General features: G+C 40.4%; 1 protein-coding gene across 1 annotated transcript in view; it reads left to right on the forward strand.

Moving 5' to 3' along the window:
- The window catches only part of MYO3B (myosin IIIB), a 482,619-nt gene that overhangs the window by 182,904 nt on the left and 283,733 nt on the right, over positions 1-15,982 (forward strand). Inside the window, exon 9 of the mRNA XM_063595441.1 lies at positions 7,539-7,694. Coding sequence (XP_063451511.1) covers positions 7,539-7,694 — 156 coding nt within the window. The remainder of the gene's footprint in view (positions 1-7,538; positions 7,695-15,982) is intronic.

The following is a 15,982-nucleotide window of genomic DNA, read 5'->3' on the forward strand; positions in this document are numbered from 1 at the left end:
CTGTGCCCCATCTTGACCGGCTACTTGGCTCTGGCCTGGTTCACTTGGCCCTTCTAACTTCATCTCATTTGTTTAGCACTTTTACATCTCTCTCTTTTTCCTCCTGCCAGACTGATTCTGCCTTTTGTCCATAGTATAGTCTCCTTTCCTCTGTTCCTCCTCACTGTGGCTCTCCACTTGTCCCCAGACAAGCAGGGCTTGAGGATCTAGAATTTTTGTTACCACATCTCCTTCCCTAAGAACATAGTCAGTTAGTCTGGGCTTTTCAAACTATTTCATATTGACCAAGGGATTAGAGATAGAGGGTAAAGAGGTTCCTGGTTGACAGGTTTCACTGAGGCTGCAACCCTGAGGCATTACAGGGTTACATATTGCAGCTCTCTGCCTTATTGGGGGTCTCTGATCCTGGGCCTTGTTTTTGCATAGGGACTTTCTCCAGCCACACTGGTGCACACGTCTTAACTCTAGAGGTAGATTCTGTCCCATTTGCTCAGAGATGTGATATTTTGGCTTCAAACCACCACCCTATATGTTTTCTTTCGTCACCTTCTTTACTTTCTTTGAGTCTTCTCTGGGTGAGAAAAGTAGATGTTCTTTATCCCCAAGTTTCCTGCCCAGTGTCAGGCTTCAGGAAATGCAATGTTCTTCCCTTTCCATTTCCGTCCTACATTCACTTGAGCTCACTGTGGACCTTTGGTGCTGACAGCTTTGTCTAAAGATCAGGCTCACTTGCTTATCTTTCAAACCTTGCCCCAGGATCTCTGGCAAGATGGCAGCTGCCCTGTCGTCCAGTAGCCGTGTGGTCTCTTGCTTTTTACACAGACTCTATTCCCGTTACTCATTTCAAAGGGACACTCAGCTTCCTGTTCAAAAGCTCTCCATCCTACCTTCTTGGGGATTTTTGTCTTTTAGCAAATACTGACTATTCTCCTCTGATTGATAACCATAGACCTGCCTAACTGAGTAATGCACTCCCAGTTCTCATTTACCTGTTTCAGGGGAGGACCCCACTTCCCTACCCCAAATGTGAAGTTAGCATGCAATTTCAGTTCTCACCAGTGAGACTTTACAACAGCATCAAATGTGATATTCAGACTTCAGGAAAACTGAAATGCAGTTAAATATTCCACCAAACAGGGGGGTGATGTTTCACAGAAATACCATACACAACATCAAGTTTCTCATTCTGCCTTCTTTTGAGGCATTAGTCATTTTGAGAAAATGCCTGTTTGTCATAGTCTTGTCTTGCAGAATGGAAATTTTCTTCCAAGGCAGAATACTGTGTGCTCTGATATTTAACCTATAATTAGTGTATCCTCTGGAGGATTTTCTCCCCTTGATTTAGAGGCCTCTTTGTCAGTCAGCCTTCTGTTTGACGATGATAGCAACCACAGGGCAGCACAGTGAATCACACGGCAGGGAAATGCTTGCTCAGATCCAAAATGTTTAGATCTTCTGTAGCAATGGGAACACATAACAATTCAAGTAGCAGGCCTGCAAGAAAATAGCAGGAAGTATAAAAGACAGAATATTTATAAAGAAATGAGAAGAGTCATAAATCCTGAGTTTTGATCTAGTTTTGCCCCAATGTATGGAATACATTGCTCACCCTCATGCTTTTCTTACCCAGTTTACTAGTATTTTTAGTTTTTGCCTTTTCAGCTGCTCTATATCAAGTGTTTTATTCATTGGTAAACAACAGTCAGAGGCTCTTGAAAAATAGCTCCCCCTTGCAGGCATCCGGTTTTTTGGTTATGAAATGGCAGTTTACAGGCACAGAGTAGCTGTGTCACGACAGCATTATTGGAGCAGAGAGTGCACAGACATCACCAGCTTGAGAGCCCGACCTTGCTTCTTGCTAAGAAATGTCTCCTTTTTGCCTGTTTTTGGCAGAAGCCAGACTGGGAGATTGCTGCAAATGGCTGCAACAACCTGTGTTTAATGTGGTGACACTAATAGATTCTGAGAATTAATCTTCAGCCAAGAAAGCATGATGGAAGGTACTAGAATTTCAAATTAGATAGTGGATTGATTTCCTTCAAGGCTGAAATTTGCTTCCTTTATCTTCTGGTGGACTTTTCTATCATATTCAAAACCACCCATCATGGCCTTATTTCCAGAGTCTCTTGCATATATCTCATGGTATAAATAAATTGTTATTCTGTTGTTTTGTCTGTTAGCACAGAGAAAGCATATCTAAATCCTAATTTTTTAAAAAAGATTTAAAAATCCAGGAATGAATGAAAGAAAGAATTACTTATGATTTGGGGAAAAGTAGTTTATCTAAATCTAGTCCTTGCTACGTGTTTTCTAGAATAAAGGACTCTGGAAAGAACTGAGCTCAGGAAAATATCTCCCCAGGTTGACACACTGTCTTTTGCAGAAACAATAGCCCTCCAGAGTGTCTGAGATGTGGCAATTATTAAGAGTTCTTACAGTGGCCCCTCAGTCCACTGAGTTGAGGACTCTGGTGTCCATTCTAAAATCATGCGACTAATTGCTTACAACAGAACTTCCAAGGATATCATTTGTGGGGCCCAAACAAACAAACAAAAAGGTCTCTGTGGCTAAGTAAGTTTGGAAACGTGGACTCAAATAGAATTAAACTTTTTTTTACCCTAGCTCTTGTAAGAACCTTTAATAGGCTTGTGTGCATTACGAAACTCCAAACTTACTTGGTTTAGAGAATCACCAATGTTTTCCAAACTCTTTTGACTAGGAAACTAGCTTCTTTTTTTGATGGAATGCTTTATGTGTCTAGTGCTTCCCCTAATTCACCTCATGTTGGCTGGCCCCCAATCCCATACAGAGTTTAACATTTTATGCATCCTTTTGTAAAAACTGCTCAGTCCCTGGCTGGGGGAAGATAGTCTTCATTTGGAATTTGCAATTCCTGGTTTAATAAGCAATACCTGAAATGAATAAGTTTATTAGAACTCCTTTAGTTCTACTTGTTTGTTCTCCAAATCAGGTTAAAGGATTCTATCTTGCTTTATGAAAGGACATGGAGGCTATCAGGAGTTTCAGGAATCCCAGCTGTCAGTTTCATCTTCATCCACTAAATCTCTGCTGACCAGGGATAGAAATTAGAAGCCGACAAACTTAAACAGTAAGAATTTTGGGCACCAAACTACAAAGTCTTAAGCAACAACAATTATACCTTAGTTAAAGTTGGTAAAGGGACTAAAGGCAATAACTGTTGTTAGGCATTCAAAAGAAGCAGCTTAGGAGGTGAAAGTCAGTGTTCTGGTGGCCTCCTGACTTACTGGCTTTGCAGCTTGTCTAGTCTGCTTCTTGCATTGCCGGTCTGGCTCCCCAGTATGACTTCTGCCTTTACTCCCCCAGTTTAGTTCAATTTAGTTCCAAAACTTGCCCCAAGACTTACCTAGCTCAATTCTTACCAGCTCCAGGAAGTCTTCCCTGACTGCAGTTCTTCCCCCTGGCCCCGAAGTATTGTTTCTTACGTTGTACCTTTGCCATTTTTAACAACACGGAACAAAGCAGGAAGGGTCCTCCTGTGGGAGTTGAGGAATTGACCTCATCATTGCCAGGACTTGATCCCATTTCCTCACCTCTTAAAAGAGGGGCTAGAATAGAAAATCTCAGTCCCTGTGGCTCTGAAACCCTATGCTTTTGTGCTATTATTTCTTATCCTAAAGATAGAAGCAAACATATGGCTTTTGCTGTTTCTTGTGCTTCTCTTGTCCTTCTGTCTTTCCAATTAGATTGTAGATCCTTGAGGAAAAGGGTCATAGTTTTTAATTAATTTATATATTGTGGCTAGTTCTAGTGCTGTGTAATAAATGTTTGCTGAGTAAACGATATGATGCTATGCCCTCATATCTAGTAACGCAGGACTTTCTATCTGCTCTTAAGGCATAACTTTCCTCTATTTATCTGTAAAATAATAGTTCCATTTCAGACTGGCTCTTTGCTCCTCATGAGGAAAAAATATATAGAGGAGTATTTTAGAATAAAGCTATACCTTCAAGTTCTTCATGCCCTTTCCCTAAAAATCCTCCAATGTAGTTGGAGAGTCACAACTCTGCTTAGCCTTCTTCCTCTTTACCCTCAGGTTCAGTTGTGCTGATCCTGTGGTATGATGGTATATGATAGACACACCCGACAGCAATAATTTAACTTGAGCATACCCTGAGGATGACCCTGTATGGCAGTTGCACCTGAATATGTGTTTGGAGTTCAGAGCATGCCCAACCCAGAGATAAATTCCTTGTCTGTGAGGAACATCTGAGCTCTGGGCCCTTCCTGTGGAACATCAGCATACAGGGGAGTGAGGCTCTTTGTTTTGGGTTAAATGAAGGTTGCCAGGTGAAGGTTGTTAGGAGGAGGGAGTGAAGTGAAAATGCTGTATAAACTGCATGCTTTTTGCATGCAGTGGTGGTTCTTCTGTCCAGCACATGGCTACTGCATCATCCCTGTATGTAAGTTTCTCCTAATAAAACCCTGTATCTCATTTGTTGGCTCTGGGTCTCTCCTTCAGGCTCTTGAACTTGGTGCCATCCCTACTGAAGTTAATAGGGGTTTATCACGCAGACATTCAACCCACTTCAGTCTTTCTTTCTTACTTGGAGAACTAACAAAGCACTTTTTTTGGTTTGTTTTTTGTTTTTGTTTTTTTGAGACAGGGTCTCACTCTGTTGCCAGACTGGAGTGTAGTGGTGAGATCATAGCTCACTGCAATCTCAAACTCCTGGGCTCAAGTGATCCTCTTGCCTCAGCCTCCCGAGTAGCTGGGACTGCAGGTGTGCTCCGCTAATTTTTAAATTATTTTTAGTAGAGATGAGGTCTCACTATGTTGCTCAGGCTTATCTTGAACTCCTGGGCTCAAGCAATCCTCCTATCTGGGCTCCCAAAGTCTTGGGATTATGGGCATGAGCCACCACGCCTGGCCAACAGATCCTCTTGATCATTGCTTCCAGAAAGTAGAATGCCTACTATCTTCATTTTTTGGATCTTCAAGAAATAACAGATTTACTCGTTAGTTTCTTCTTTGTCTAATTCTCTGACTTCATTATTCATTCATTTCTTTTATTCCTCCATAATCTAGAGAGGGACCCTCTCTAACATATCAAATGATCTTGCGACCTTGTTGGAAGCCTTGCTTCTCCAGTGGATGCTAACATTGTGAAACAAGCTATACCACCTTTAATTGCGGTCCCTAGACTCCAGTGGAGGCATCTTTTCATAAGGCTGGATGGAGTATGGGTTTCCTAGTCTTTCTCAATCCCTGTTCAAGGAGCTTTACTTACTGAAGTACCCAAAGGACCTTGTTTTCAGGCCTCACCTGGAACACTGCCCTGAGGTACGTATCTTAAGGAGGAAGGTAGAGGCAGCTCCAGCTCACTTTCCCCTTCACATGCTATGAATTTTTTGTGAATTGCCTCCTTCCACCTTCAGTCTCTGCCCCTGTGTTTACCAATTTGAAGTGTTGCCACTAGTCAACAGGCTATTGAGGGACCCCTGGTCCTTTTGTTCATTCTTTCTTTTCAATGAGCATTTCCTGGTAGTCAGATGACGCTTCAACAATTAACACAGGAAGAAAGCCAAAACAAAAATGTGGGGAGGGTGACGGACGGGTGGGATGAATATTATGTGAGGAAACAAGAAATTTCTCTCCCCATGTTTGGGAAATACTTCAATACTGATATGCCTATTTGGTGATGAGAAACAGACATAATGTGACTTATTAAAAAATCAGTAAGCAGGCTTAGCTTCAGATCCAGCAGTTCCTGGACTCCCATCCTACCCGTTCCCTCTGAGGTTCCTGGGGGTGTGCAAAACTACCGGGTGCGTCTTCAGTAGGAACTCTCAGAGGACATAGGGGCTATGTTTATCTTAGGAGTTTTTATACACTATTCCTAATGCTAGGAGGACTGGGCCATACACCTATGTTACTGACAGTATAACTACCTCTTGGGTTCCCTCTTTTTTCAGGAAACATGGTTATTAGCATTTTTGCATAATATCTAAGCATATTAACTTCGATAGTTACATATAGAGATGAATATACAAGGAATCAAGGGAAGATTGCTGATGTAAAGACATCAACACAGTCTTCTTAAAGCATATGCACTGATTTTTTATTTTTCACAGAAAAATAATAGATTATACAAAAAGCCCTGAACCTATAAAAGTCAAATGATGTATTTCTTCCCATGGCAAGGCAGAGGTGGTATTTATAGTCCTGCAAGCAGCTGAATGGAGATAATTTAGGTTCTGTTGGCTTTTCTGGCTGAAAGCTCCAGTTCCAATAGATAGGGAATCCCCTGAATCAATTATAAAATGGACTAACTGGGAAATTTACCGAATATCTTTTCAGGACTAGAAGGTAAGGGATATGAAAGTGTTTTGAACTGAAAACTGCAGAAACTAAAGCTTTTTTGTAAATTTAACTTTTGAGGATTGTTTCAAGAGCTCTGCTTAAATGTTTTGAAAAGGTGTTCAAGGTGAGGCTGAAGTTTTTTACCATTTGTCAGTGAATTTCATTAAAAATATGTTGTATGTTAGATGTTGCTGGCATTCCACTGTTGAGAAAACTAAAGACGTTTATTTCATGGATTGGGCAGAATGGCATCCATTTATCCTAAGCCTCCAATGTGGGCTAAAGACAAATGGCTTAAAAGGGTAGATGTTAAAATTTCTTCCTCTCGCCAAGGGCAGGTACGCAGAATAGAAATGTGATGGCAGTTGGAGGGATATTCGTCAGATTCAATTTCACTAGAAATTTCCCTGTATCAAAATCATCTTGAATAACACAGAAGGTGCAGCAAAATGTACTAAATCATTGCTTTGAAAAGGATTTTGAATCTAAAACAGAAAGTAGTTATGCCGGTATGATTTTAACCAATTAACCACAGAAGAGTTTAAATGCAACCCAATTTTTACCATTTCGAATGGACTTTTTGTTCCCTGTTTGTATAATTCTATTCCAATTCATCTGAATTATATTGTAGTCACTTCCTGTTCTGTGGTTTTTCTGGTTCTTCAGAAGACATTAGAAATCAAGCGCCAGCGTTTCTGTGAAGGTTTCTTTATGATTAGTTTTTTTTCCTTTTAACACCTAGATGCCTTTTCCCTACCGGTAAACAAGGGGCATTTCATATATTAGGATTTAATTGAGGTGATAGTATTTAATTCTACATATTTCTAAAAGAAAGTATATATACAAATCAACTTGACTCCACTGAAAATATTTTTCTGTAATGAAAATGCGGATAGAAAATTGAGCAGTCTATATTTTTAGTGTTTTGAGTACTTCAAGTTGATGGTACAAATTGTGTTTTCAACTTTGCTTAAAACAAACGAAGACAGATTTCTGATGTTTTAATTAATTCAACTAATAGAGAATTACTATTTTTCTATTTTCTGGTACATATTAATAAAGAGAGAGCTGTGTATCATGAACCAATGATCAGGTTTTATAAATGAGCTTTTACCTTCTCTCCCTCTCCCATATTCATAGGGGAACAGGGTGTCTAAGATTGTACTTTGGATTGTTTGTTGGTTTTTGCAAACAGGTGTCTTATTAAGGATTTTGAAAGGCGACCTTCCGTCACACATCTCCTTGACCACCCATTTATTAAAGGAGTACATGGAAAAGTTCTGTTTCTGCAAAAACAGCTGGCCAAGGTTCTCCAAGACCAGAAGCATCAAAATCCTGTTGCTAAAACCAGGTACTGTACTCTCTTTCTTCTTTCTCCCTGTGGTTGTTTATAAAAATGTCATGTCATGTGTTTTGATTTGCCCAGCGTTATTACTGGTAGTTATTACATTCCTGCATTTTTAAGAGTTTTATTTACATGACATTAAGTACTCCATGCCCAGTGGATGAGAGCAGGAGAACTTCAGAAACAAACTGCCCATTTGTGCTCTTACAGCCAATTTCTCTCAAGTGGCTGAAATCTTACTCTGCCCTGGTGTTCAGTTAGCTTTAGTTAAAAAATCAACAAATATATATATTTACATTTAACAGAAATTTGGATTTTTTTTTTTTTTTTTTTTTTTACCAATAAAGGTAACCGTATGAAAGCAACCATGGCTGACATTGTGTGAAACACCTTTACTTGGCCATTGTAGACTGAAGAGCAGTAATGCAGGCTGTAAAGTGATTTTGGAAAGATTATGAGCTAAACACTGAAGGCTGTTTCTCTAATGTGCTCTGAGACCATTTTCTCTTTAGTTTCAAACTATTTAGAGTGGATTTAGTATTTTTAAGTAACATTTTTCAGGTATTGCTTATGCTATCTAAAGCAACTGTGATTCCTACCCTACCTCATCCTTTTTTTTTAGAAGGTAGATTTTTATACAAATGTTTATTTTCAGGGGCAAGTGCTTTAAACAGTATTCCCTGGTAAATCTCTAAGAAATAGATCTTCGATTTCTGTCCAGAGGGTGGCAGAATTTCTCTTTAAAAAAAATTAAATGCAAATAAACCTGCTTCCTATGCTCAGCAGTTATTTGGTTTTATGAAACCATCCAGGATGTAGATAAGCTCCAGTCCATTATTATTAAAAGAACATTGGAAGTACTGGAGGTGAAGAAAATAAAATATCATAAGTTACAAGTTCTGGAAATTTTCATGTATTCTGCAGAAAACTGTTTACTAATCAAAAAGCCAAACATTGGCATCAAAACTCTTGGAGCTGGAGGCGTAGTATCAAGGTGACTATATTTTGCTGATTTTTCTCCACCAGGTTCCCTTTTGGATAGCTCAGAGTGGGTTTTTTTTCCTACTTGTTTCCTTTTTCCACTGCCTTTTCTGTTTCTATGGCCTCCCTACAGAGTAGAGAAATGCAGAGAAATTCTTGTGACTTGGGGTCTTTTTGAAGCAGTAGGAACTTGTGTTTAAGCCCCAGGGAGCTGAAATCTCTTTTCTTCCTTGTTTTGGTTCCTATACACCAGCCACCACCCCTACCACCCACCTACACACACACACACACACACACACACAGCACCACCACCACCAAAAATGAAGACGAAGTAAAAGAAAATACAAACCAAGCAAAAAACAAACCCAACATTTAAAGGGTATGAGTCAAATCCAGCATCTCCTCCTTGTTTCCCTGTTCTAGGATTTGCCGTGGAATGATTTCTAAGACTTCATTTGCCAAGCTATCTGGATTTTCATATTTGCCTGACTTTGCCTGTCCAGATCTATGCTCTCTCTCTCTCTCTCTTTTTTTCTTTTTTTTTTCGAAAAGAAAAAGAACAGGCCAGGTGCAGTGGCTCACGCCTGTAATCCCAGCACTTTGGGAGGCCGAGGTGGACGAATCACAAGGTCAGGAGTTTGAGAACAGCCTGGCCAACATGGTGACACCCTGTCTCTACTAAAAATACAGAAAATTAGCTGGGCGTAGTGGCAGGCACCTGTAATCCCAGCTGCTCGGGAGGCTGAGGCAGGAGAATTGCTTAAACCTGGGAGGCGGAGGTTGTAGTGAGCTGAGATCGCGCCACTGCACTCCAGCCTGGGCGACAGAGCAAGACACTGTCTAAAAAAAAAAAAAAAAAAAAAAAACCCAAAACCTTTCTTCTTTTACCATAGAAAATTGTAACACCAGCCTCTCTCATCCCCTTTCTCTAATTTCTCTTTATCTTTGTTAACTCCTTTGATGTCAGAAGCCTCATGTGGTGGCAAAGGCTTCTCACAGGGTCTTTGTAATCTTGAGTTTCACTCAGTGGTTTGTGTTTCTTTGAATTATCATTAAAAAAAAATACAACCTCACAAATAGGTATCAACACTTTAAACAGACACTTCCTTAGGATGTGGGAAAATTAATTCCAAAGGAAACACAGTGCACGTAATTGACACTTAACCTGCCACCTCTCTTGTACTATTACTTCCTCTTAGCAACTGGCAAGGAGCTGGCTACATAGATGTTTTTCAGCCCACCAGGAAAAACTCTCAAATATCATTCCAGGCTGATAAATCAATATATTTAAAGCTGTGGTTTTTCAAGTTAAAGCAGAAAAAAAAAAAAAACAGAAAAATTGAGGCGAGTATATAGATGATTGAGGCCTAATTACCCACTCATCATTTTTCTGCACAGTTATGGCCACCCGGCAGGCAGTGCAATGTGGTGGTTAAAACCACTGGCTTGGCAGGGTGTGGTGGCTCACACGTGTAATCCCAGCACGTTGGGAGGCTGAGATAGGAGGATCACTTGAGCCCAGGAGTTTGAGACCAGGCTGGTCACTATAGCAAGACCTCATCTCTACTAAAAAAATTAAATAAATAATAAAAAATAAAAGAAAAATTAGCCGTGCATGGTGGCACATGCCTGTAGTCCCCGGAGCCTGACATGGCAGGATCACTTGAGCCCAGGAGTTTGAGGCTGCAGCAAACTGTGATTGCACCACTGCACTCCAGCCTGGGCAACAGAGTGAGACCCTGTCTCAAAAAAAAAAAAAAAAAAAAAAACAACAACAAAGAAAAAAATCTATTGCTCTGCCAGGTTTGGATCTCAGGCCAGCCACTAACTGGATAAGTTTTTAATCTTTCTCTTCCAAAGTTTCTTCTATAAAATGGGGGTTATTTTGAGGGTTAAGTGAGTCAATACATGTAAAATGCTTAGAATAATGCAACCTCCATAAATGTTAGTAGTAGAAGTAGTGTACAAGGTCTATTTAATTCTGAGTCTTTCATTTCTTTTTAACACTAACTACCTCTTGCCCATAATCTGTGCAAATTCATCTTTTTACTTACTGTACAAGATCATGAAAATAAACACTACTGAGGTACTGAATGTTTACAATATCCCATTTTATCTCTTATTCAATATCTAATTTATTCATTCAAGAGGCATTTATACATGTGTATGTGTCAGGCCCTATGCTGAACAGAGGGACTACAAAGGCAAATCAGATGCAGTTCCTGATAAAGAGCTAATAGTCTGGTGTGTGATAGAGACAAGAATCAGGTGAGAACAGTTCAAAATGAAAAGTACCTAGATAAAGGAATGCCTGGGATACCTCCCAGAGCACCTGGTAAAGACACCTAAGTCAGTCTGGGGTTGGGATGGTAGGGGAAGATGCCCTGGAGCTACTGGGTAGATGATCCTTGAACTGCCCTGAAGAACAAATCAAAGATAGTCAAGGAAAGGGGGTTATTCGGGGTAGAGGGGAAAGAAAGAGCAATGAGCAAAGGGCAAGGCACAAGGGCTAGAGAGAGCTTGGGGAATCTGGTGAACAATTAGTTGACATGGCTGGAGCTTGGCATGGGGTAGGTGGGAGGGAGAGACAAGGTAGACAGGAGCCACGTCATAATGGGCCTAAGGAGCTTGAATTTGTTTCTTAGGTGCTAGGGAGCCATTGAAGAGTTCCAGAAAGTTGTTCTGATTGCAGTATGGAGAATGAAGCAGGGCAAGGCTGCAGCCAGGGAACTAGTGAGCAGATCATAGTAATTACAAATGGCAGAAGATATTAAAATAATGATATTGTCAGGACTTAGTGATGGATTGATTGAGGGAGATTAGGGAAACAGAGAAGTGTGTTGGGGCCTACCCAAACTGGGCTGCCTCCCTGGCCTGGTTCACAATGCAATCATGTAGAAATTGCAAGACACGTCTTCATAGTCTATCAAATGCAATGCCAAGTACTTCCAGATATTACACAAAGCTGCCAGCTTTCTGCCCAAAAGAGAGTTCTTCAATGGTCTAGGCAGTCCTGGGCCCTCCAGCTGTAGCAACTCTTTTTGGATTTGAGAGCTGATACAGAGTAATGAAACCTATAATCTACAGGGAAAACTTTCTTACCATTCCTGCAAAGGTAAGGAATGTTCAGTCCACTTTAGTACTTTTCCCAGGGGAGAGAGAAGTTGGTAGTTTGAGCAGGATGCAGGGAAGAATGCAAGTTCTTAAAGGATGGGGGAACACTTGGACAGGTAAAGGGGAAGGATATATATAGAGAGGGAGACAACGAAGACAGAAGAGAGAGAAAGGAATGGAGGAAGCAAGAGGGAGTGGGTCAGGGGCCTAAAAGGAAGGTTGACTTTAGAAAGAGAGAAACTCTAAGTTGGGAAAGACACAGAAAGGTTAGATAAAAGTACTCAGAAAACTTAGGAGAGGAGGCATTGTGAGGAAATTCATGTTGAATGGCCTTTAAAAAAAAAACAAAAAACTTAGCAAGGTTTCAGAGTTGGGAGTGGATTGTGGACTCCAGGGAAGCGTTAAATCTTTGAGATATTCACTATGAGGAATATGATAAAGGGTCAATTAAAGATCGACATCATGATTGCTTAATAGCATAGAAAACCCAGGTAGAATGCAACTGAATAGCATCCTATTGTAGTGAAGTTAATCAGTGTCTAAGATAATGCATGTAGAGCATTCAGGACAACACTTGGCACTAGAAACTCTCAGAAAATGCACCATCACCACTGCCGCCTTTCTCATCTGTCATCTCAATTAACTCTTAGCAGCAAGGAGTTAGGAGTAGAGAAAGCAGACATTATGGTCTTCTTCAGGCTAGAGACTGACTTCAGTGGACATGATGAGTGGGCAAGGAAGCAAGGGAATCGAGGTTAGTAGAAGAGTGGCCTTGGGATCTTTGTGGGTAGGGAAGAAAGTGACACCAGACTGGCTTATTGACTTTGAGGCTGATCTAGTCCTGGGACTGGCTATTACAACAAAGATGAACAGCAGATTCAGTGAGGGGATGATGAGAAAAGGGATTGTAGAACTGAGATCCTAGGAACTTTTGATAGATAATTAGGAACTAAGGATAGCTGAGCTTGTGGGCAACTTCAGTGGAATAGAAAGAAATGTTTTTTAAGTGTTGACAGGTTGAGGAACTCTTAGATCAGATCCATCTCAGTTATGGCACATATTCAAGAGTATTCAAAAACAAGGCTAAGAATCACGGAGGGCTTGTTCACATAGAGCAGAAGCTGTACTGTGCATGGAGAGCTTGAGTTTGTTAGTCCCCTGTCTCACCTCTCCTGGGTCTAACCATTCAGGCTTTTCTGAGTGCTTTTTGGAAAGCCAGGATGTGATTCATCCCTATTTCACTCTCTCTCTCTATATATATATGCATACATACACACACACATACACACACACACACACACACACACACACACACACTACAGATATAGATACAGGACAGCAGAGGCACCTGTGGAGAAGTGATATTGTACTATTTGAGATTTGATAGATACCATTACCTGATGCTGATTATAGTGTATGTATGACATCATTGGAATTTAAGTTTTTCCAGTAAATTATAATTGTGCCAGTGCATGTATTTGATTCAGGTACAATAGAGCAGTTATTAATCCAAGTCTTACTCTTTTAAAGGAGTAAGCCCTAAAGGGCTAAAGAAGCCCTAAAACTATGTGAACAATGGGCTGAAGGTACATTGTTACTTCATCTGTTGGAGGTGTTTTTAAACTATTTGGTCATTTCCTTTATATCAGCACCTATTTCCTTGAACTGCAAAAAGACGACTTCTTCCCCAAACCAGTTTTGCAAATCCCTGAATTCATTAGTATCATCTGGTATGTCATCTCACTGTTAAAGTTCAGAGAAGTAGATTGAAAACATACTTTTTATCATTTTACAAGGGTTATTGGGAGAAGAGTGAAACCACTCTCTGGAATGTGAGTGGAGGCGGGGAAAGGACTCGATTGTCTCTGCCAGGACCATGAACTCAACCGTGAACCTCAGTAAAATTACAAGATCCAGCATGCCGTGCCCCTGCAGGTGGCTTTGTACTAGCTGAAACCACAGATGTTAAACCCTAAATGCCAAGGGTCTGTTCTAAGTATTACTTGGTAGAAGAATTAAGTTGCTGGGGTTTTTTTTTTCTGCTCTGTTTAATGGGTTGTCATGTCGCCCTTGCAATTTGCCTGAGGCTGATTAAAACAATGACTTCAGCTTTTGATTTCTTTTCAACCTGCAGCAATGACCTTTAAAAACAGATTTCTCACTATTTAACTGCTAGTTTTCCCCAGTAATCCTTGTTCACTCTCTCCCTCTTCTACCTTCAAATATGTGCATGCATGCACACACACACACACACACACACACACACACACAGAGCACCCCATATTATATACACTAATGGGTTATTGGGTTCTTATGTAAATGAGTAACTCCAGAAAGATTACTTCATAAAGTCCTGAAGAAGCTTAACACACAGGAGGTTAAATATCCTTTTATCTTCCTAACAGAAGAAATAAATCTATACCTTGCTATAATTAGTATCTGCTATCTATCTATACCTATATCTGTCTATCTACAAATGAGTAAGTTAGTTAATATTAATTTTATGCTGGTGTTACTGATTCTTGCCGCTTAGAGAAGTTGGGTATATCAAATACTGTTTAATATGATTAATGATAAGATGCTGATTTATTGGGATTCTGGCCAAAACTGTGCTTAGATGAAAAATGGGCAGATACTATAATAATTTCCACCCAAACAATTCTCCTATTTTAAAATTTATGCATTGTATTGTTTGAAAGACATAGCCTTAAGTTCAGGGTCAAGATACAGCTCATGTAGTTAAAGGTATCCAGCTGCTATCTCTGTCCATATTTGACTCTCAGTAGAGTAATGTCATTCCTCAATGGTCTGCTATTGTTTCTCTCATTTGAGGTCCATTATTATATAGTTACAGTAAAATAAAAGTCCCTCTTTCATTGGCTCTGTTATCAAAGGGTATATTGAATGGAAATAAAGATTTAGAAGAAATATTCAACATCACTGACCTTGGTGTAGTAACAGTACTCTATTCTCAGTTTTGAGTAATGTTTTCTTTCTTATATGGAATCCATTGAATGTAGTGATAAGGGAGTGATCCCTGAGTTCTCTCTATGGCCATGGAGGCTTTTGTCCTAGATTCTTGAGGACTGACATCTTTGAGCCTGCACCTTTTTCCTTATTCCCTCTCTCTTTTTTTTTTTTTTTTGCCTCTATCCGCAACAAATTTTACTTCCTTTTCCATCTGGAATCTGGTAACAGTGATAGTCATTCTCCACTTTTTGCAGTTCCACTCTTGGACAGAGGAGAGGGTTCTTATCCTGGGTGTGGAGGAGCAGAGGCAGAGGTGACCTTCACAATGGTACTGACACAGGGTGACTCTCTAAGAAGCCAGCAGGCATTTCTCAGTGCAGAGATTAACTTCTTAGGAGTATATTGCTTGTTGTTATTATTATTAGGCTGAATTGATAAGCTAGAAGAATTTGTTTCCTTCTCATGTTTGAGTTATGATTTAGAGCACCTTTTTCTATTCCTTGTTCTTCATCATAGTTGGGAAGTGAAGGGAAGAGCGTATCCTGTCTCACCTACGTGAAGTTCTTGCAGCTCTGTTTGTACCTACCTACATGGAAGCCTCCACTTCCATAGGCATAACTGGCAGACAGAAAGAGGCTAATTGATTAATGAGTCACTTTTGGGCAAAATATGTTTGTCAATATAGTTCATAGGACTAGCAGCTCAAACAAAGAAGCTAGCAGGCCCAGTGATGAGATATTAGAGAACAATGACACAGAAATGGTTTTAACCATAATGCAGATATAGAGATTAAACTAGAGTGAAAGCTGCAACACTTTAGGAGTTTATTTCATGGGAACAATTCTTCTAGTGTTTGAACCAGTTTGGTGCCCTCTAAAGCTCCTTTCCCACTCACTGGCTGGGCCAGAGATTTTAATAAAGACCCCCATCCTCTACCTCATCTATGCCCACTGTTGTCTTAGGGGAACTCCCAGCCTCTACCTCTGGCTCTGTCTTTCCCGTTCTTCAGATTCTATTCTTACGCTGCACCCATTTCCTTGGACTTGATGGTACAGACTTGCCCTCATTCCCACCCTACTTGATCCATGGATTCAGGCACCAGTTTCCCCTTTACCTGATCCCTGAAACCTAAGGCCCGTCCTGCTCTCCACACTCTCCCGCTCCACTGCCACACCAAAAGCAAACTCCAGGAACCAGTCCAAGCCAAGACTTTCCCTCTAAGCTCCAAC

The sequence above is a fragment of the Pan paniscus genome, chromosome 13 (assembly GCF_029289425.2).
Source record: "Pan paniscus chromosome 13, NHGRI_mPanPan1-v2.0_pri, whole genome shotgun sequence".
In the NCBI taxonomy this organism is placed as follows: Eukaryota; Metazoa; Chordata; class Mammalia; order Primates; family Hominidae; genus Pan; species Pan paniscus.